Here is a 23503-nt window from a genome sequence, read left to right as displayed (position 1 = left end):
ATTACTGTATACAGTAAGTCACAATGTTGGAAATAGTTTTGAAAATAGTTTTTTTTTTTAAATATAATCCAAAAACCTGCCATTTAAATAGGGACGAATATGTTCGCTTTTTTTTACATTTACATTTGGGAATATACGTGTTTAATGTCTTTACGATGAACTACAACAGGGATGCCTGTTGAGATGATCAATCACAACGTCATATGAAAAGTGAAATTATGATTTTTCGTGCTTTGTCTTTTTAAATAGAAGAGGGAAAAAACTTGGTGGTCTCATCCCTCCCTCCCTCAGTCAGACGCTATGTGCACGACCCACTTTTCAATCCCTTCCATCACGTCTCATTGCCAGTCTTGGTTCGCCCTTGCGCGGTACTTTTTATCCAAAAGAACGGCGCTATTCAACGTCTTCGGTTGTTTTCGCAAGAACAGCGCCGCAGCACACCGACGTGAACATGTCGAGATGGATTTTATGAGGCTGTTCGGCGCCCTGATCGCCTTCCTCTTCCACTACGGGTGCGCTTCTAAAATCAATGGTAAGACGCCAACACTTTTCACTTGCTTTACTCCCGAGTTTCTTAGTTATTTTCAAAGTTGCATACGGCTTTGTACAGAAGAGGCGATCGATGTGTCTGCTGAGATTTAACATATTTGTAAGAGGACCCGAGAGGAGAAAAGTCAGTTGGCTTCGTAATTATTAGCAGGCGGCGCGTGATGTGGAAAATATCAACAGCCACATGTTGTTTTCGTCTCAGCGGCTCAGTCAGGAGGTCCCATCTCGAGTTCGACTAAACAGCTTCAGCGCTGACGCCAGTAGCAGGAAATACTCCAAGTCACTCGTGCAATTGCTTTTGTACTAGTTTTCATACAAGTGAAATATTTGGGCCCGAGCTGTCAAGCCAAAATTACAGATGAAATCGATCATCGTTGCACAGGCATGGACTCTTCAGCCAAAATCAATATTCAAGTTGCACAGACAGCTGTCAATCTTTCACACTAAAGTTATTATCGTTGGACAAAATATCCAAATCTTAGGAAAGATGGGGTGCATCAACTCTACTTCTCTCGGACTATTACTGAAATTATATAAATTTATATTATATATAAAATTCGGGAAATCAACCAGAGTTTCCAATAAATATTCACTTCTAAAAGGTGCACCAAAGTCAGTGTTTCAAATCGTCATCAGAGGTGATTAGAGTTGCTCAAAATTATACACGCAGTTAAGCGTGATTCTTACTTTAAATTATTACTCAGAAGTAGTCCACCAAAGAATTACTTGACTCGTGGTAAGTATTGACTGAAAAAAATACTCAAATACTTAATAACTGGTGTGTAAAATCTGTTTGATTTCAGCACATAAATATAGAATAAATAAATAAGAAGGGAATATTAACTTGAAATATGCAAATTAAAATATTGCCCAACAATATCGCTGTAAATTTACATTTAAAAAACAAACAAACATAGTAATATAAATCTTGTCACAATAAATGCTGTGTTTGTGTTTTCTGTTGTTTTTTTAAATGAAAATCATAATTGCATAAGTAATTAAAAGTAAGTAAAAAGTCAAAAAGTTCACTTTTAATTACTGGATCGCTTTCTTGAATGTGACTTTCTCATTTTCATGTCATGTTTTCTTGCACTCAAAGTGTCCAAGAAAGAAGCTTCTTGGACAGAGCAATCATCAAATGAATAATCGGTGGTAGTTTAAAACGGCATTGATGTTTGTGATCAATATGCACATTGGAAGGCAACAATGTTCATGGTATTGTTTAGGTTTCTTTTACGGGAAAAAAAACTTTTTTTAAGGGTTCTACTCTGCTATTTACCCAATGCCATGCATAAAAGTAGACAAGGGGAAAATATGTGAGAAAAAGAAGTAATAAGGATGACATGGCACGTCAGTCATACGTGTTCAATCACATTGGACCATCTCTTGTGCATATTTCGTCATGGTTTCTGGGAACTGCCATGATAAACTCCAAGATGAAGCCTGAGGCGGCAAATGGGTTTTTGGATCATGACCAGATGCAACCTTGAGATGTAGAGATGACCTCATATTTGGGAATCCCTAATTTTATGATAGTAATGTTAAATGTTTACTCTGCTTATATTACTTGAAACACTGGGCTGTGGTACTCCGTTTTTTTGGGGTGCCTGTGAATAACGAACGGCACATTTGAACAACATTGTGTGTTTCTGAATGCTCTGAGTGAAGCAGTGCGTTCGGAGGGTTTCTGAACGAACCCACAAAGAGCAAACAGGAATTTTGAGAATGATGACATCTAATGGTCTCGGTTTTTGTAAACCAAATTCCCCTTCAATTGAAATTTTGACTTAGAAGGAAGAAAAATTACAAGGGAAAAAAAGCGAAATAGGAAAGTAAACCCACAATCGGTAAAGTTGTGATCTCAAATGAAAACCTCGCTATATATAGAGTGACGCCGCAATAACTGATCCATTAAGTAGTGAGGGAACACTGTAAAGGCATTCTCAGTGCAGGACAACCCCATTTGGTTTCAAATTATTATGCAACCATGTGAGTCCCACAAGAAGCCTTAACACACGAGTCTGTTCTGTCCCTCATGATGTTCCTGTCCAGGCCAAAGGATCTGCCGGCGAGGAACGGAGCGCCCATGCTATAAGGTCTCCTACATCCAAGACAGCAGGCGGAGGCTGACTTTCCAAGATGCCAGGCAGGCCTGCAGGGTGGACGGAGGAGAACTCCTCAGCATCGAAACAGAAAGTGAGCAGCGACTGATCGAAAGGTTCATACAGCAGCTCCACGCCGCCGATGGAGATTTCTGGATTGGCCTTCGCCGCAGCCCACAGCGTTTTAGGTCTGGCAACGCAAACCCGGGATGCCCCTCGCAGTACTACTGGCTGGATGGGAGCAAAGCAAAGTTCAGGTTTGTCGTCCTTTTCATAGATGCGACCTAAAAACGGTACTTTCATGTACTATGTTGTTGTTTCCACTGCTGTTTCAAGACTGATAACCGCAGATATTATTAGGGAAAATCTTTGGACTATAGCCTGTGTCATAAAAAAAAAAATAAAGTAAAATAAAATAACACACTATTGGTTGAAATGAGTCATTCTTGGGAGTAAATCCAGTTAGTTGCAGTAGTTTGAAAGAGCAAAAGTGAAATAACAAAAGAGGACAATGGGCAGCATGGTTTCGTAGTGCTGAGCACATTTGCTTCACTGTTGAGAGGTCCCGGGTTTAAATCTCTTCTCGGGCTCGCCTGACTTTTCTGTGGTTACTTTGGCTTCTTTCTATGTTCCCAAAACATGCATGTTAGGTTCACCACCGCCTCTAAATCAGTGCTGTCGAACTTAGTTTTGTCACTTGCCACATGGAAGTGATTAAGGATGGGACCGTACTCTGTAAAAGCGAGGAGCATTCACAACGCTCTGCGCAGGCCCACACTCCCTTATGGACCGCGCATTTTCTGTTTTGCAATTTGCTTGATATTCACGTTGTAGACGTGTGTGCATGCCTGATTTGAGTTGACCCACTCACAGTTGTAACTGTATCTGGCTATTCAAAGTACAACTCAAAGAGGCTGTAAAATGTAAACCCACTAGCACTAGCTGATGATTTGAAGAAGCACTGGCTTCATTCAAATCTCTGGTGGGGATTCATTTTGGTTTCACTGTTGAATAGAATGATGAGAGTGTGAAAACATCTTACTGAACCACCAATTACCACAGAGCCATGGCGCCCCCATGTGAATGGTTGAGTGCCCTACGATTGACAACAAGCAGTCCAGGGTGCACCCTGCTTTCTGTCCAAAGTCAGTTGGAAAAGGTCCCAGCTCCCCTGCGACCCGAATGAAGTCAAGTGCGATGGAAAGGAATGGATTAAATATAATACAGTTGAAACTAGGTTGAGTATTTGATCCTTGTGCCTTTCAGGAACTGGCACTGGGACGAGCCTTCCTGTGGAGGGGAAATGTGTGTGGTTCTCTACTACCAGCCCTCTGCACCACCTGATGAGGAAGGACATTTCCTCTTTCAGTGGAATGATGACAACTGCAACACCAAGAACAACTATATTTGCAAATATCCCAAAGGTGAGTTGGAGAATCATGGATACTAGATCAGATCCAAATTACTATCTTCCTCAGGACCTTGCAGTAGAAAATTAGAGCAATCGGTATAGGAATTTGCAGGTTGCACTATACAGTAAGTCGGTGTAAGTGCACTGCTGTGTGCGAAGACATTTCTAATCTTTGGATGAATTTCTTCATTTTCTGTTACAATTTCATCCATCCATTTTCTAATCCGCTTTTCCTCACGAGGGTTGCGGGCGTGCTGGAGCCTATCCCAACTGTCTTTGGGCAGTAGGCAAGGATACACACACCGTGAACTGATTGCCAGCCGCACATAAACGAACAACCATTCATGCTCACAAGCACACCTGGGGAGAATTTAGAGCAGGATTAGGCAACTCTGGTTCCTCGAGAGCCAACAATTGAATCACGTGCATTGGAGTAGGGAGGGATCTAAAACAGGCAAGATATGGCTCTCGAGGAAGCGGAGTTCCCTAACCCTGATTTAGAGTGTTCCATTAGCCTGCCATGCATGTTTTTGGGAAAGTGGGAGGAAACCAGAGTACCCGGAGAAAACCCACCCATGCATTGGGAGAACATGCAAACTTGCTGCAGCTGGAATGAAACCCTGCAAATCTGCACTCTTGAGGCGGGCGTGCTAACCAGTCGACGCCGTGTTGACAGGAGCAAAATATTAGGAAGCCTCTATCCAGTATGAAACAGTGCACTCCTACACCATATCTAACTGTATTATTTTATTTGATATTAAATGTTCTGTAAGGCACTTTGTTATAGCTGTAGCTGGTGGGAAGGTGCTATATAAATAAAGATGTATACAAATAAGGCGGCCCGGTAGTCCAGTGGTTAGCACGTCGGCTTCACAGTGCAGAGGTACCGGGTTCGATTCCAGCTCCGACCTCCCTGTGTGGAGTTTGCATGTTCTCCCGGGGCCTGTGTGGGTTTTCTCCGGGTGCTCCGGTTTCCTCCCACATTCCAAAAACATGCATGGCAGGCTGATTGGACGCTCTAAATTGTCCCTAGGTGTGAATGTGAGCATGGATGGTTGTTCGTCTCTGTGTTCCCTGCGATTGGCTGGCAACTGATTCAGGGTGTCCCCCGCCTACTGCCCGAAGACGGCTGGGATAAGCTCCAGCACCCCCGCGACCCTGGTGAGGATTAAGCGGTTCGGAAAATGGATGGATGGATGTATACAAATAAACCAATTATTTAATTAAAACCTCTAATTAATCTAAACTCATCGTCAACATTGTAAAGTTTCCTCAAATGGAGTGTTTTAGTCCGCACACGTGTAACTAATGAATGTGTGGAGAAAATGGTTTGAGTCATTTTGATGATTTGTTTCGTCTGCCATTATTATTGGGACTAAATCAGCATGTCCACTCTTAATGTGCAGTATGTCTAACTCTGTGAGTATCTTATTGTGTTGTAAAGTTACAATCCATGTTGATTCCATAATTGCAGGGTGTGCAAGTACTGACTGGACTGAACCCAATCACTCCTTTTGTATTTTCAGTGAAGACGGAGGTATTTACCGAGGCAGGGAGACAGAACGCGGCACATGCAGGTACAAAATGAACCACGTGAAGTCTGAGACGTCAGGGATTGACAATGCATTCAGACAAACATACAGTCTGTCCTTAAGTACACAATACTGCATCTTGTGCTCATTTTACAACTTGTGACGCCATGAACAAGGAAGTGCAACCACTCTTAACTGGATGAATACTTGGTTTTTCTCCCCCACAAACGTGAAGTCATTTCTCCCTCCCCCCAACAGTTCCAACTGTGATGTCAAATATATTCTTCACAACATCAAGTGGCAAGACGATTAAAGTCGGAATGCCTGAGTCATCAGGTTGGAAGAACACTTTTACTCTTTCACTCAATGCGTGACACTCTGCTGTTTATAGTTTTGAATAAGATGATGAAAGCTGTTTTTGCTCTCCTTTTTCAGTGTCTTTGTTCGACAACCCCCTGTTTCTTCCCTACATCCTGTACGCAACCGTTCCTGCTCTTCTGCTGCTGTTGCTTGCAGTTTCTGGCTTCTTCTGTTACAAACAAGCTAAGCGGTATGAACAAAAATACAACATAGTTGATTAACGTCACAAAAAATACTTCCCCTTTTCCAATTCATGGTACCTACACAGCAATACTCACTTTGAGTGTCTTTCTTTGCTCGACATGGTAAGCATGTATTACAACTTTTTTTTTTAAATCACATGACCTAAGATCATGACAGTGACATGACACACGCTGACGACTGAGCGAACTAAATTTCTCGCTGCACTGATTGCACAAGCAATGTAATGTGATCATCTGTAGCCAGGCCATCACTGGTCATAACTAATTGACATTTTGAGTCGGGTGTTAACCTCCATGGCAGGGGCTCCATCAAACCCCTGAGACCGATTCACTGAACCCCTAAGGTTCGATTGAACCCAGGTTAAGAACCACTGAGATAGGCTGACAGAAATTAGCAAGGATGTTACGGTAATTGTAAACCTACAAAGCAGCATCACAAAGACTTTACTTACAAACACATACCTGTCAACTTTTCGGAGCGCCAACCTGTATAAACGACCAAAAAAATCCTTATAAAGAGCAAAAAATCCTTATAACATTCCAAAGCATTTTATATGTCAAAATAATGGCAGAAAAAAACCCCACAATTTTTTCATTGTAGATCTTCATAATACAATGTCGGGTTAATGTCTAATCATCATTCTATTTAGTGGCATTACTGTGTTGAGAGTTGTATTCCTGCATTACGTTTTTCACCAACTCCAAATGATGACCCATCAGCTCAAAGTTACAGCATCCATTCATATTTACTTTCGAAATAAAAGCATTCGAGTAGACTATCACCATTCTGGGCAAAAGCAAACGGAACTACCAGTTGAGGGGGTGGGGGGGGGGGGGCGGAAATTTCAGAATCCGTATGATTTGTGCGATACGGCCATATATGTAAGATTCACCACAAAATCCGTATGAACTATGGCTAAACTGTATGAGTTGACAGGTATGCAAACAGAACAAATCCTAATACTCAGAGGAATACTTTCTCTCTGCTCTATTAGAATGGTGACTATTACTGAAGTTTAGTTAATTAATCTCCTGAATGCAAGGCTCTTATTTATGGGATCTGAATGCACTTTTTTTCTACCCTATTTCTTCCTATAATGATAATAGTTAAGTAGCCTTTTTTTCTACCTTCAGGAGAAAGTCAGAGAGCAAAAGCTCCACTGGGCAACCAAATCCGTGGATGCCCACCGAAGCGTCATCTTGCCCTATTCAAGGACCCTACGCCTTTAGTGACATCACCAAACTTTCTCACCTCGTTCCGGACAACACCCTGCCAGCAGACTTCAAAACGAAATACCCCTGTGCACCTACAAAGGAACCCCAGTGGAATGATTACGAGAATGTATTATTAGCGGACAGGGAGAGTGGCTTTGTGACTAATGACATCTACGAGACCAGCGGACCTCAGAGTCGACACTGTCGCCCTCAGCCTGGTTGGGTGGAAAATGAGATCTATGGGTAGGATGTGCCAATCGTAGGCGGCCTGCCTGACTAAGGAATATTACCCGGCCACGCTAAGGGACGCGGTGTTCTTTTTCCTCCTTTTGTCTTTTATGCCACATGACTGGTGCAGGTTACCTGAACATGTGGCCGTGACTGGAAACTATATCCACTTTGTGCATCTGCATCCAAGGTCCTACAGTGGAACTAACAGGACTTGGAACTCTATGACTCATGTCATACTTAAGATATAATCTATATATATATTGCGCGTCGTCCCGCACGCGGTCTGTCCCTTTTCAAAACGTACCTACTTCACCGCGCCGCCACTGCGCGCCGCCACTGCGCCGCTCAGGCAGTGGCTCACTACGATCGCGCGGGCATCTTAGCGAAAAGATTTTGTCTACCCACAAGCATTGCAATGAAATTGTTAGTTATTTAGTAGAGCTAAACATCTCTTTATTTTCGCGATAAGCAATGAAGATGAACAAAAAGTTGAACCAAGCAACAACACTTTTGTGGGCCGAAGGCCCACCTTACCAGCCTTCCGCAGGAACTAGCTGATGAGCCGCCCGGAGGGCGGCGAACCAGCTAGTATCGCATATGATGGACAGAATGTTGGAATACACCTATGGATCAATTAATCAATCGGGGCATGTGCTTGATCCTTCAGTTAATCTTGAATGTTAATTTTTCCTCATACCAAGACATTCAAGACAAACATGTGCTTCCAATTTGTGGAACTATACTGAGGAGGCTTATTTTTTCCCAGACCACCATAGCTGTAATGCAAAAAGCCAGGTCCAAAAACAAATTCCATTCCAGCATAACTTGAGGTGATATCAACCACCTCTTGGGTGAAACGGATTGTGAACCAGGCCAACCATCATCAGTGACCTCGCAAACCAATTTTTCTGGATAAATGGACACACTCCTATTTCACACAGCCTGTAAATGCCAGCACCTTTCCGAATTGGAGGCAGCACAGAGACAGAACTGAAGCAAGACACTCTCACACTGCGAAACATACGATCCCGCCAGTGTAAAATGTTTGCTTTACGGAATCCATGACAGGTAACCATATTTTTTTCAGGTCACAATTCCTGTTGGTCTAAAAGCCAATACTTCTGTTCCTATAATGTATTAATTCAAATGTATTATGACTAATGAGGAAACAATTGTTAGACATGTAATTTATTTTGGTATAATTGCGTGCATACTTGTGATGCTACCATGCTAACTACGGCCATTGAAATGGTATTATATCTGCTAAGGTCCACAAAAGCAGGTTTAAGGTCTTCTTGGCAGTATTTTGTCTAAGGACAGTTTGATAGAATTAGAATCAGGTGATAGGATAAGCCTCAGTCTTCTGTGACCCTCAACTCTGTGGCTGCCATACATTTGATTAAAATACAGTGGTGCATTACAAGTTCAATTCGCTCCATGGCACCACTTGTAACTCAAATCACTCATATCTCAAATCAACATCGCCTTTTGATATGAATGGAAATGCCATATACAGTAGCTGTTTCAGTCTCCCACGCCCCCGCCCACCCCCCAAAAAAACACTGCAATTTTCATTACGTTTCTAACAGAGAAACCAGTATTGTAAAATATAAAAACAAACACAGCAACAACAAAAAAAACATTTTTAAAAAATGAACTAGTTTTATGAAGTATAATTAAGCTGAAAGTCACACAGCCAGAAGACCATTAATGTTATGTCTTGAAATGCGGTAGCCTTGAGATAGCCTTGTAACTCTCCTCGAGCTCACTCTCTCTTCCCTGCGCGTGAGCTCCTGCATTGAGGACTGCGGAGGGCCCCCTAACAACCGAGAGATCAGCGGATGCTGCGCACACTTTCCAGAGTTTCTTCATCACTTGTACGGTTCACTTTCCTGGGAGCCATAATGGGGGCGAATATACAGAGCACAGATGTTTACACTGTGTGACAGCACAGTATTCCGCATGGATGCCAGGAAGTATAGTTCGCAACCCGAGCAAAAATGATCCCCCAAAAACTGCTTGTGTTGGATTCCGGCTTGGGCCTCCTTCTGTGGAGTTTGCATGTTCTCCACATCCCCGCGTGGATTTTCTCCAGGCACTCCGGTTTCCTCCCACATTCCAAAAACATGCATGGCAGGTTCATGGAACACTCTAAATTGTCCCTGGTTGTGTGTGTGAGCATAGATGGTTGTTCATCTCTGTGTGCTCTGCGATTGGCTGGCAACCGGTTCAGGGTGTCCCCTGCCTACTGCCCGAAGACAGCTGGGATAAGCTCCAGCACCCCCACGACCCTTGTGAGGATAAAGCGGATTGAGGATGTATGGATGGAAAAACTGCTTGTGAACCGATTTGTTAGTGAACTGAGGTTCCTCTCAAAAGGTTCCCGCTTAATTGCTCCTTCTTTTTCTGTGGGGAGCTTGACACTCACTTGTAACTTGAGTCATGTCAAAAAAGAAAAATTGTCCAAGCAACGGCGTGTATCTCGAAAAACTCAAAAGTAGGTCTACCCACTGAGTCAAGATACCACTGTGAAATCCAAATGAATCCCTCCAACACCGTCTGCATGCATAAACCCCGATCCAAGGAGCAATAATGTCTGGAATGAGCGAGGAAGGTTATGCAATAACAGCTGTTTTTATTTTATTTATTTCGCTTCCAGTGGTTTACATTGTTCCCTTTTATCCATCATTTCTGTCGAGTTATGTAATTACAGTTCTGATTTCAAAGTGGCAGTGATTAACCCAAATATTCCGCCTTGTCAGCTTGCCTGCAAATGCACTTATTCTATATTTGGTTCAGCATGTTTTCATGGAAGGTTGTATTCATCTAATAAAACAAATCAGCAAGACGAATCTGGCCTTCTTCCTCTTTAACCTGAACAGTGACGTCAGCTCAGTGTAAGGCTTCCTGTTTGAACTCTCGATGTCAAGGAACAGGACAGCACATGTATAAACACTGATGAGAGACCATAAGTGACCGCTGCAAAGCTCTAAGATGTGGTCTTTCCCGAATTCTATTTGACAGTACGATAAACTTGCGTGACACTGAACAGACTTAAGGAAGTTTTAAACGTGTCATGGGTTCACTCACCAGTGCGACTGTCACATAAACGTGTGCAATGAACTCTGATGTACGTGACTGGATGAGTGCTGTTTGGTTGTGCCGTGTGTCATGGAAAACTGCAACGAACCCAGTCAAGGAGAAGCTGAGTATGTTCTTGGAGAACGGTGGACAGGAAATGCCAAAAGCACATCTGGAACTCTTACATTCAGGAAGTCCATGCGTGACAGCAGGAGCCTTCGGAGCACAAATCTGCTTGTCTACAGGCCACCGGCTCAGTGGGAGACAACTGCTGGTGTAGGTGTGTGCTATACAAACATGACATGAAGGTTGGTTACAGTTTTCTTTCCTATTTTTATTACCAACAATAACATCTCTTAATAATAAACATTTGTTCAACCATATAAACTTAACATCAATTTTCTATTGTGCTCATCCTCCCTCATATAGTCGCAGGTGACCTATCCCAGCGGCCTTTGGGTGAGATGAGTCGCGGGGCACACCCTGCTCATGAGCCAAATGCAAGTAACTGCTAAACTCCTTAATACAGTGTGATTTTTTTCTTCACCAGTTGCCTTCTTAAACAGTCATGTAATGTTCACTGAAGTTGACATCAGCTGGGATAGGCTCTGGTGCACCCAAACCCTGATGAGAATGTACGCTATCGTGAATGAATGAATGAAAGACAAGTTGGTCCTCCAAGCATGATTTACCTCTGACCTTAAGCAGGGGCCACCGACGGGAAGCTTCCACGGACCATATGACCTGTTTATTAAAAATAATAGATCACCAGAAACGGGCCATTGTTATTTTCTTTGAATGTTGCAGAAGTGGAAATGTTGCAGAAGTCATCATTTGAAAATAGTAGTGTCAGAAATAATGTGTGACCACTGCCCCTGTTTTGAGCCTGTTCACCATGTTCTATGATGTAGCTACATGCCACTGTACAGTTTGTATTTTCTTTTATTTTTGATTTTGTTTTACTTTGTTGCCTGTTGACTCTTTAATAATAATCCGTTCTCAACTGCCTTACCTGGATAAACAAAGATTGAATAAATGAGGATCGGGGTATGGAAAAACAGGAGACATTGTTGCAATTGCGATGATTTGCCTGCAAGTGACGCTGTAACGTAGCTGACCAGGACTGTTTGGGCTGACAAATCATTTCGTTTCTCATGTGGATTAGTGTAGTCCATGACATATACGACAGAGAGAGAGAGAGAGAGAGAAAGAAAAAGAGAGAAAGAGAGAGAGAGAGATAAATTGCATATTTTGGGAGAATAGTTTGCTGTGCGTCATAATTATCTGGAATACATTAGAACTACACGTACACCAGAAGAAACATTACAGTACATTAGAAAATTCAAAGACCACACAATGTACACAAAGTTTGTACAGTACATGTTGCACAGAACTTTTTCATGCACGTGACAACAAAGCAGACGAAGGTCTCGCTGAAGTCTGAACATGATCATTAACCCTTTGGCGCCTAGCAAAAGCTTACGAAGCACCGGCATGGACCAAGGCTGCACAAAAGAAAAGTTACCTTTTGCGTGTGAGGCCCCCCGCCCCCACCACACAGACACACACGCGCGCGCACACAGACACACACGCACACACACAGACACACACGAAATTTTACCGGTTGACGTAAGAGGTGGGTCTGGTTGTCGTGGCAACCAATTGGCACCGAAGTGTGGAGCGGCGCTGTTGCCCCGCCCCCTGTACAAATACCCCCATAGCTTTGACGTCAATGCACGTCAGGCGGAGAACATGATGCCTCTTTGCGAGGCAACTCGTGTGCGCTGCCTGATAGAGGGAACTGAGAGCTGAAACATTAGAGGACCATTGTGGCCACAGGAAGGTGGCATACAAGGTTTGCCCCCAATCCACCCACGCCCCCCAAAAAAGAGAGACGGAGAAAGAAAATGGACCTCCTCATGTCGCCGCCGCTTTGAAAGAAGACGCCGACAATCCAGTAAAGTCTATTTTTTTAATGGATACGCTTCGAATGGAGGCGGCGGCGGCGACTGGTGGTTAGTTTGGCTTTTTGATCAGCTCAAGGAAGCCCGTGTGAGACCCCCCCCCCCACACCCCTCCCTACCAGTCCAAGAAGCGTGTGTCCCTGCTTGTGTGGTTTTTGTTACCTCCTCGTCGTCCGCCGCCGAGACAGTCCCGTCGAGAACAGCATGGTCATGGCTGACAGCGTCCAGAAACCGCTGCTCCGGGGTCCAGTCCGTGTGGGCTTCTACGACATCGAGCGCACTTTAGGAAAGGGCAACTTCGCCGTCGTCAAACTGGCCCGACATCGCATAACCAAGACGGAGGTGAGTAAAAAGTGCGAAGTCGTTAGCTTGGAAGCTAACTTGGGCTACTGATGACTTGGAGACCCGAGTTCCATAACTTTTAGCCACTGCCATTCAGCAGTGCATGTGGCGCTGACAATGTGGACACAGAAACAGAAAGTAGATTCGGTGAAGTGTTTGTTCGACCCCCGGTTGGCGGAAGGCTGACAGCGTGCACGCTTAACCCCGCTTGGCACGCTCAACTGCCGGTAAGAGCAATGAGGCGAGCGCTGCTGGGAAACAAAGTGTAAACATGCTTGGTTGCGTGGTTGACATTCAATTGGCAACATTATGATCAAGATGTCCGGATACTTTTTAAAATATACAGTAAAGGTTTCTTTTATTTACGACTTTTTTTGCAGCGATTGACATTTTTCGAAGGCAGAGTGGACATGTCAAGCTTGAGTACGTGAAACTCAAGATAATATGATGAAAATTATCAAACACAAATGTTAACTTATCGATTCCTTCAGCTCCTATTGACGAGACAAAATGCTCGTAATATTCGTGACACATGATATAGGATTCCTCAATTACCGTATCATGACATAATGAACAGCACTTTCAGGTACACATGCTAAACGTTCAATGTCAATAAAAATAGAATCTAAATGAAAAAAAACAACTCATTCATCACATAACTTGTTCTAGCCCACTATTGTCACACTCAAGAAACCTTGTCACATAATTTTTTGTGCCCCATGAAAGTAAATTATGTGTGTCATCTTCCATTTTTCTTGCTGAACACCGTATCAAATTCCAAATTGTCATCTGTCATGAATAATGACTGAGATTTTCTTCAAAAAATAGATAAATGGGTAGATATTGCGATCGGTTTTTCTTTTCAATTCCATTTTTTTACAGTTCGTAAAATATATTAGTGAATAGTAAAATGAACAATTTTCCAAGACTTCTGACTTCAACACTTGTCACACATCAATTTGTTGTTTATATGTAAATGTTTATATGGTTTCATAGTCCTATAAAAATGACACCCCTACTCTAAACTGTAAAACCATGTACAAATGACCTCTTGATTTTGATGAGCATACCAAAGGGTATGTCAAAAATGACCCAGGTTTTAGGATCACAGTTCGTTGCATGCTTGGTGCAGTAAAGGGACAAAATGAAAAACAAACTGCTTATCTTTAGTGGCAGATTAAATGACAATTAAAAGAAAAAGCAGCAGATGAAATCATTTCACTTGAGATAGCTTGTCTTATTTTAAAGATTGAACGATCAAAATAAGTGCAACAGGAAAGTTTTAAACAGTCTGAAATACTACGCTTTCAAAAGAAAATAATGAGTCATTCCTGTAGCTCCAAATGGACACCCTGGGAGAAGCTTTTCAATAATACTGTCAGTCACGTTCGTCTAGGGCAGGGGTCGGCAACCCAAAAGAGCCATATTGGACCAAAAAAACCCCCAAAATGTCTGGAGGCGCAAAAAATTAAAAGCCTTATCTAAGCCGTCTGTATCTATATTAGCCTACTATCAAAATAGCTAATTTGCCTACAAATACACAATGAGGCTTGATGATCACATTTTTTTCCCTGCAGTGCATCTGGATAGAACAGGGATGCCCAACCGTTTTTTGACCAAAGATCTACTTTTCGATCAACCAACCTCCTGCGATCGATCCATTGTGGACTATGTCAATCAGATAATATTTACTGTTGAGAAGCTGAAATTTCTTGCAGTTGGAAATTGTTGCACTTAAAAAAGGTATCCAAAAGATTAATCAGCTATCAAAATAATAATCAATTAGGTTGATAAGCTAATCAATTGTCAGTTAATGGTTGCACCAAGACATATGAAATACAATGCAGTTTAAGACTGCTTCCAATGTCGGTAGCTCACCTGAATTCACATTCTGCTGTGCATACGTCACGACTCATAAATTCACAATTTTAATTCTTTATTTAAATCATTTTTAATAGATTCCAGCTAAAGTATTTAACTGTCATTTTTTATACTATCTTGTGACAGCAGTTACACGGTTATTAAAAATTCGTTTCTCAGCAAATATTTTGTATTTAAATGGCATTCCTTTTTTTCTCCTTTCTTTCCTTTGGGCATGGCAAAGATGCTTAAATATGTTTGTTGATGCTCAGTAAACAGTATGCAAGCCTGTATGGTAAATAAATGAGTTATTTGAATAGACATACTGCTTCATCCTGTGAACGGATCAGTGATGATGTTTTTTTTTTTTTCCAAACTCACTGGTCCTGCTCACAATGCCATAATACATCTGGTTTTTATCTATGTTTGAATTGTACACAAAACCCAGCAAAGTAGGATATCATCACCACAACTGTGCTCAGATGCAACACTTGGATGTGTGGTGACCTCAACAGCAGCATCGGCTGTGGCATGCGCATGACTTTTTAGAGAACAACTAGTTTCTCTTCACAAGGCAGCGATAGAAGTGCGAACCATTGCCTTGCCTTGCCTTGCTGTCCTTTCCTCATTCACGAATGCCACCGTGCCTGAGTTAAAGCTGTGCTACTATCCATGAAAGGAGAATATTTTGCAAGTACAGTACCTGAACTTTCTGTTCTCTGCCGTGCCACATACACTTGTACTTGCTGTAGGAACCACTGTCGTGCTATTTAATGCCACACTTGTTTTGGTTCTGATCCTCCCCGCCTTGACACACACACATAAACACAGAGTGCAACCCTGTATTATTCAGCTCACAGTTACGATCCACTCATGATGGGCACCAATATTTTAATCTCAGGCTTGTGGAGGAGTTACGACCCAGGCAATTTCACATAGCTTATGAGCAACACAGTTTTCCCATGCGGCCTGCAAACACCCTACGCGCGACTATGTACCATTACTGGTCCTGTTCTACTTTTTTGGGTAGTTACCCACCATGTACCCTGTACCTGTATATCTTTAATTGATGACCCACGAACTGTCACCATGTACCATGCATCTGTACGTTCTGTGATTATGACCCGCACAGCTCAGCTAGCAACCAAGCAAAGATCCTGTGTATGGTGTAAACACAGCAATATCTGGGGCGAGCTTCATGGGTCGGTAGTCCTGTTATGCAAGCCAAATAATGACGTGATTTAGTGGTTTCTTGTGGCCTCGGTACTGAAGAGAAGGATACACTGGAACGATCCGTTTTAGGGATGGGTTCTGGGATGCACGTACGCCTGCACGCAGTTCACTGACATTGCTGGATTTGACATGAGAAACACTGCACACTCTCAGACAAAGCAGCACAAGGAGGGGACAGAGAGCTGAGTTCATGTCGTCATCTTGCAAGAGAGCCTTTCGTGCATGGTACCACACAGACCCAGCTTCTAGCCAAAGACAAAATAGGCCATGAGACTTGCGGAAAAAAAAGCTTGATCTTTGATCACTGGGGCCTTTCCACTGTTTGTATCGTACCACGATTACTAAGGCGACAATCTTGGTGTATTTAATGACCGACATTGTTGGACAGCGCTTCATAAGGCTGTTCTCGTTCACCTGGTTGCTCAAGTGAAGCGATACAGCGATAGTCTAGCCAGGTAATTTGTAACTATGAAGCAGTAATCGCAGTGTACATACATGCCACACAAATGACACACCTGCCACTTTCACAGCCTTTTCTGCTGTGGTAGCCAAATGCTTCAGGTCACTCGCGACTGGCTGGCTCACAAGGCCACTGCAGCTGACCTCGTCTGAACTGAGGATTGTAAAAGGGTCGATGCAACACAGTATTTGCAAGAGCCAATGAAGAGAGGTTGGCCAGGTGTGCGTCCGTGTGTGTGTGTGTGTGTGTGTGTGTGTGTGTGTGTGTGTGTGTGTGTGTGTGTGTATAACCTACTTTTTGTCCCTTCACATGCAATGAATTTGCTGTCTGTGGTCCCCGAGTCAGTCCCCTCAGGAGTAAGTCATCTTACCTCTGACCTTTGCATTTCCCAACCTTTTCTCGATATTTAATTTTTTCCAACTTAACTTTTTATGTGAGTTGAATGCCTTTTCCTCAAGTGAACATGTGCAACTTTATTTGATTTGATTCTTTCAAGCCCCGCTTCAGTTATCACCCTTCAGTGATACTGGTGCTGCTCTTAGATGTCATAATTCCAAGAAACCAAAATGGTCATTTCTCCACTACAGTACTGTAAGCTAGCAGTCGGTATCAAAGTCCTCTCTGAGTTTCAAACTAAGCAAGCAGAACAGTTATAAATGTGTCGAATTATTACTGTTTAGCCATGTAGACGATTGACTTTGTTCACTGGAGTGATAACGCGTTGCAAAGCACTTTGAAATCTGACAGTACTTTGACATCACATTACTCTAGTGGAAGTTGCATTTCCGTTGCACCATCCATCTGACCCGGCAAACCTTGAAAAATTGCTATATTACTGAGAAGAAGCGCTATAACCCATTTGTTTTAGCTATAGTGAGATGGCAAAATGAATCACTGAACTAACACGTGCAGTACAATGTGTTTTTTGATTGTGACGTCATCAACATGATTGAGAAAAGAACATTTCGGTTAAAACAAATGGAGTCAGTAATCATCAGTAATCAAAAGATGGTTCATCACACACTCCCAATTTTCTACATAAAAATAATATATGGAACACTGCATGGATGGCCCGGTGGTCTAGTGGTTAGCGCGTCGACCTTACAGTGGAGAGGTACCACTTCAATTCCAGCTCCGGCTTCCCTGTGTGGAGTTTGCTTGTTCTCCTCGGGTCTGCGTGGGTTTCCTCCGGGTACTCCGGTTTCCTCCCACATTCCAAAAAACATGCATGCCAGGCTGATAAAACACTCAAAATTGTCCCTAGGTGTGAGTGTGAGTCTTTTGTATGTCCTGCGATTGGCTGGCAACCGGTTCAGGGTGTCCCCCGCCGACTGCCCGATGCCTGCTGGGATAGACTCCAGCACCCCTGTATTCCAGATGGATGTATCGAACACTGCATTTCAACTATTAATATTCTAAGCACAAGCACAGTTGACCTGTGATTATGTTATATTGAGTGGGGCGAAACACTGGCGAATATTCTCGTCTAAATATTGTAACTTCTCTTCTGTGTTTTGTGTCTTCAAACATACACACCAATGAAATGCCATTAAAAAAGAGGGAGTGGTGTTTTTAATGGATGACCTTTTATTTAAACATTGTGCGGCGGCGACATGTGTAATACTCGTCTCCTTGTCTGCCATGGACTAACTTAGTCTGAATTAATTAGTATTGTTATCACTGTGATAATTTTCCTTTGACAAACACAGTCTTTGTGCTGTCCGGGCACGTGCACAGTAACACAATGACTTGTGTGTTTTCTCAAAACAGTGGCGTTTTTTTTTCGCTTTGTACGCAATGAATTGCTGTGAGGGGAACTGGGCTATACCGTTGTTTACTCATGAAACTTGCCTCACAGCCATTTAGAACTTTGCCGATAAGGAGGCCCCGACCAATATTGATTTTTTTTTTTAAGATCCCGAAACTTGGCAGAAAGAAAATCAGAGAAACAATTAAAGTGCCACTGAAATCAACATGGAGTCGGTTGACAGAACAGACAAGGAGGATTACCTCAAATGTGTCTGGTTAAAAAAATTATTGGTATCACAGTCCACTGCAAAATATTCATGGCTGCAGAAATCTTTTTTTTTTTTTTTAAATCTAAATGACCTTCGCTACTGTAAGATGTGTCCGGAGGAAAGAAAATTATCCAACCTTAACACTTGTCACAATGTAAAATCAAATCACTGGGCTTTGAGCCTCTACTCAGCAAATTTAGCAGTTTGGGATATCAAATTTTCAATTCTCTACAAAACCCCAAAACGCAACAACAAAAACTCTTAATGTGCCAAAAAGTAACTACATAGAATAATTTCCTTACGGATTAAATAATATCTAGTACAACGAAGCTTCAGATGAAATGTGAAAACAGAGTGAACAGTCAAAATGTATAAAACCATCAAGTGGTGTAAGTGAACAGTAGGTGTAAAAAAAAAAAAAACCTAGTCTCAGCGACACGTCAGTGCTATAATTCACAAATGGAAATAAAATGCCATATTGACTGTTGATTCCCCATGATTAACTTGTGTGTCCACTTCACAGGTGGCCATTAAAATCATTGACAAGACCCAGCTGGATGCGGTCAATCTTGAGAAGATCTACAGAGAAGTTCAAATCATGAAAATGCTGGACCACCCGCATATCATCAAGCTCTACCAAGTAAGTTGCTCCTCAATAAATCAACTCAACTCTTGGAAACATTTAAGGGGATATCGCCTTTTCATGAATGCTCTCGATCTTCTTGGAGCAATGATTTGATCATTTTTGCCAGGGCTTGGATGTTGGCTTTTTTGGATGGTCGTTTCTCAACTATACCTTTTTTGGAATGTTGTTTTGAGATTTCTATTGTGCTTAATAAGGACTTGATCTGACCGAAAACTTTGAAGCCATTAATTAAAACAAATCTTTCTAAATAGTATTTGTCCCCCTGCCGATTTCTGTGTTCTTCGCATATTTATCACTTCCAAGGGTTTCAGTTCATCAAACCAGTTTTAGTATCACACTGAGACTACCCAAGGAAATACAAAATGCAGTTTTTAAATGCCAATTTCATTTATGAAGGTACAAAATAAATAAAAAAATCCCAAACAACCTGTGCCTACGTGAAAAAGTAATTGCTCCAACTTGTGAAATCACAAAGTAATTGTGACTAACGACACTTCTGGGAAAGCTGAGTTAAATTTCACAGGCAACACCCTCGCACCACATTTGATGAATCAAGGAATCACGTCAATAGAACCTATCAGACAAAGTGAAGTCTGCTACAAGATCTCAAGAAGCAAACGCGTCAGCAGCATGTGTCTGTGCATTCTGCAGCATGGCACATTTCCTTTGCATGAGAACTGACCAATCCTGAACTGAGTCTGGAGGATTTTTGAAAGGAGGAAGTATTGGTTATTTCCTCACAAACGGTAGCCAGAAATAGCCCAATTTCTAATTAGCATTAGATTGCAGTCTTTAACTGCAATTATCGAGTCATGTCAGCGCTTTCAGCTCCTTGCAACATCAGTCTTTGTTTTTAATTTGGCTTTGCTAACGCCGCCCTTCCCCCAGCGCTGTAATGATCTGCATCGGTTTGGAGAATATTTTTTTGCACATTTTGTGATGTTTGTGGTGAGCCAAGCTTCCAAAAGTGCTGCACTGCAAAGCAGATGACAAACAGTACAATGAGAACATTCTGGGACAGTATTTCAGCAAACAATTGGAGTTACGAGGAGCGTCAATATGGGAAATACACAACGTATTGTCTTTGACATTGTGATGAGATGTGCTTGGAATTCTCCCAGAAATACTGTACCGGGAAGCTGTCTTTGTGCCGCAAGTACTTTGCTTTTGGAGTGCAGACATTAAATACCCTTGAAAGACATTACAAAATATACAAACAATGCGTTATTTCTGCATGTTGTCCATGCGGTCGTTAATTTTTAATCGCACAACAATACAATTAAGGTAAATATAACTTTGTTCTGAGGCCAAAATGCATTAATTACACTTCTGTTCATTTCACTGGGAACATTGTGAGGCCAAAATGGATTAATTACACTTCCGTTCATTTCACTGGGAACATTTGGGTTTGCGAACGGAGTCACTGAAGGGATTCATTTCAAACTGATTAAATTCATCAACCGATGTTCCGCAGGGTTTGCAATGTGCAGTGCTCTCAGGACACCCTTCACCTCTGAAAAGGAGACAAATCTTGCGTTTTGAACTCTTGGATTGGACGTGCTTACGTTCAAGTCCCATGACTGTTGCATTTGTTTGGCATAGTTCCTTGACGACAATGCACTAAATTTCCCGGTTGAACACAATAACATCAAAATGCTGGCAATATTGATGAAATTACGTAAGGCTCAGGGTCCTCCTTTGTTTCAACAAAGTAGACAAGTGTTCATTATCCTTCCACAACCATATGGCGATGTTCCAGCTTTCTGCCGTGTTATTTTGGTGTGTGTCATTCTTTCCGAAGGCATATCCAACCCATCAGTTCGGGTCAATTAGTGATTTCTTCTCCAGTCTCGAAACTATCGATGGCCCTGTGGCCCAATGGGACGCCCGACACAGTAAAAACAGGCAAATAGACACCCGCACTAAGCTCCCCACTCTCGATTGTCACATGTTACAGGGGTAAACTCAATTTGTTATCCTGTACACCAAATGGAAAGTAGCTTTGTGACCACTGTCCATCAATCAAAAGTGAAACTGGGACTACATAGTGAGTGCTTGTGTTTTCTATCGGCCTGAAAATCAAAAATTCATGTAACCACATTCGAATGGATAAAATAAAAAATACAAATAAATAGTTGCAGTCAGCAGTGTGGGCTATAGGTAGTCAAGCGTTTTTATTATGCACCACTTGTCTGGTCTTGTCAAACCAAATTATGTCCTAGCCATCATCCCGACTCGGCACTGAACAAGAATGATCGCAAATTCTGATCATTTTTATCTTAGCATTCCAGTAATAGGTCTCGGTTCTTAGATCACAATTGGAGGACGGCCGAGTAACACGCTTGACACAAAGGGCCACATCGTTTTGCGGTGTGTGGCATTTTAACTATGAATACTATGAATCACTTGTCCTGACTGCATCTTACGGCATGACACGTTATGGGCGAAGAGTTATTTCCCTGCATAGCATGTCGTCATAACAAAGGAGTCTGTTTACGGCAGGGACAGCTAATATCCTACAGCTGGCGCTATGTGGTGTTTGGGAGGCTCAGTGTCACCATTTGTACGTTAAAACCAGAAGATTACCGTTAGTCTCTTGCTGTGCAAGACCACTTTTAATGTACTGCAGTGGCCGTCTGCAGACTGAAAGGAAAGGCCTCAGTTTCTACAAAAGTAGCACATTTTCCCGTTTCCCCCATTTATTATTATTGACATTTATGGGCCTCAGGAGACAATGACAATGAATGAATCATATTTTTCTATTCTCAGAAAAAGTACGGAGAGTGGCATCGGACTGAATAAAGGAGATCATGTTGTTTACTTTGATCAGATATGGCCTTCTTTCAAAAATAACTTTGCAAATTTAAAATTTGGAGCCATTTCCTGTTCAAGTAGATGTCGAATAAAAAGAAACGGCTTTTAGATTTTCCAATTGCCATTATTATAGCACCAACCTGCTCTGAGAGTGTAATCAGTAACGTTGACATGACTCAACTTATACTCTTAAATGTTAGTCTCAAATACGAGACAGACATTTCAATCCAGAATAATGGCCAAAAAGCTGCCATTAAAGTTGATTGAAATTGATTCTCTGTTCATTTGCTTGACGCATAACCAGCTTCTAAATAGCCAGAGAAGAGCTCAAACTCAAATGAGTTGTGAAACAATGCTCCACCTCTTCCAAGAAACATTTCCTCACTCAATGAATTGGTAAGTGTAACAGATGGAAAATTGATCATCAACAAAAAGAGTGGGATTTCGAGTGTGAATGTCTGGCTCAGTGTGTCTGATTCACCCTCCCCACTCCACATTTAATTCTGTTTGATCTCCTGAATGTTTCTGCTTCTAAATTGGGTCTCCTCCCACACAGCACCACATTGAGAACAAGCACTGCAGTGGTTTTTCGAGTCCCATTCAGATATCTAGCCGTCCATCTCATTTATGGTTTTTCTTCATTCCTGGTGGATACGTTGATTCAGGGGTCATTTCTTTCCATCAAAAAACATGTATGTAAAGTCTTTGGTGTGTGTGTGTGTGTGTGTGTGTGTGTGTGCGCGCCTCTATTTCCATTCAATACTGCCCTCTGCCCCATTTAGGTGATGGAGACCAAGAACATGCTTTACCTGGTCACGGAGTATGCCAAGAATGGGGAGATCTTCGGTGAGTTATCTTTTCAAATGCATTGTCAGCATAACCTTTGTGTCCCTCCCAGCTCAGTTTCACCACATACCTTCCCTGTTGCGTCACTGTTGCGTTTTAAACAAACAAGGATCAACGTTTTAGCCCGGACGCGACTCGGGGCCCTCCCACTCCTCGTACTGTTTCCGGACCTTCATCGCAGTCGTCATATTATGAAATCTGAGAGCGATGTCCTGATCACGTGAATGTCATATGCTGCGCACAGTTGCCTTGTGCAATATGCACACAGCATTTATTGGTGTTTATTTATTGCTCTTTATGGTAGTGTAGAATTGCCTGCCGGCTGCTTATGTTTCTGCACACTTCTGCATGTCATTCAGTTGATTTAAATGAAAGATTTCACAGCTGGAGATTACATGACGAGTGGTTTTGCACCTGCAGAGCGTAACAGCGTAAACACTTAGACACTAACCATTTCCTTACTGAGCCATTATTTATACATATTTGCACTAAAGCAACATTAAAGGAAAAGACAGGACAGTTAAACGTAGATGAAGCCGTAAACTTGGCAGACAGTTGTAACTTGTACACGTGCACATCATTGTTGGAACCCCTCTATTAATTAAAGAAAATCTCACAATAATGGCGAGTGATATT

The 23503-nt window shown here is 42.2% G+C and overlaps 2 protein-coding genes across 3 annotated transcripts in view; both read left to right on the top strand.

Annotated features, from left to right (window-relative positions):
• Window positions 1-287: 287 nt before the first annotated feature.
• laynb (layilin b) lies at window positions 288-7873 on the top strand. Of its 2 annotated transcripts, XM_052079254.1 has the most exons (7): window positions 291-532; window positions 2602-2908; window positions 3918-4075; window positions 5589-5639; window positions 5853-5930; window positions 6030-6144; window positions 7292-7873. In XM_052079254.1, the coding sequence occupies exons 1-7, from the start codon at window positions 301-303 to the stop codon at window positions 7617-7619; spliced, it is 1269 nt and encodes a 422-aa protein (XP_051935214.1). In that variant the 5' UTR covers window positions 291-300; the 3' UTR covers window positions 7620-7873. The 2 variants fall into 2 exon arrangements, with proteins under 2 accessions (XP_051935215.1, XP_051935214.1); XM_052079255.1 differs by lacking the exon at window positions 6030-6144 and having other exon boundaries at window positions 288-532.
• Window positions 7874-12417: 4544 nt separating this feature from the next.
• The window catches only part of sik2b (salt-inducible kinase 2b), a 46731-nt gene continuing 35645 nt past the window's right edge, over window positions 12418-23503 (top strand). Inside the window, exons 1-3 of the mRNA XM_052079178.1 lie at window positions 12418-12990; window positions 19085-19201; window positions 22804-22867. Coding sequence (XP_051935138.1) covers window positions 12853-12990; window positions 19085-19201; window positions 22804-22867 — 319 coding nt within the window. The 5' untranslated portion in view covers window positions 12418-12852. The remainder of the gene's footprint in view (window positions 12991-19084; window positions 19202-22803; window positions 22868-23503) is intronic.

Source organism: Hippocampus zosterae, chromosome 10 (assembly GCF_025434085.1).
Source record: "Hippocampus zosterae strain Florida chromosome 10, ASM2543408v3, whole genome shotgun sequence".
Taxonomy (NCBI): Eukaryota; Metazoa; Chordata; class Actinopteri; order Syngnathiformes; family Syngnathidae; genus Hippocampus; species Hippocampus zosterae.
This window is presented reverse-complemented; position numbering and strand designations above follow the sequence as displayed.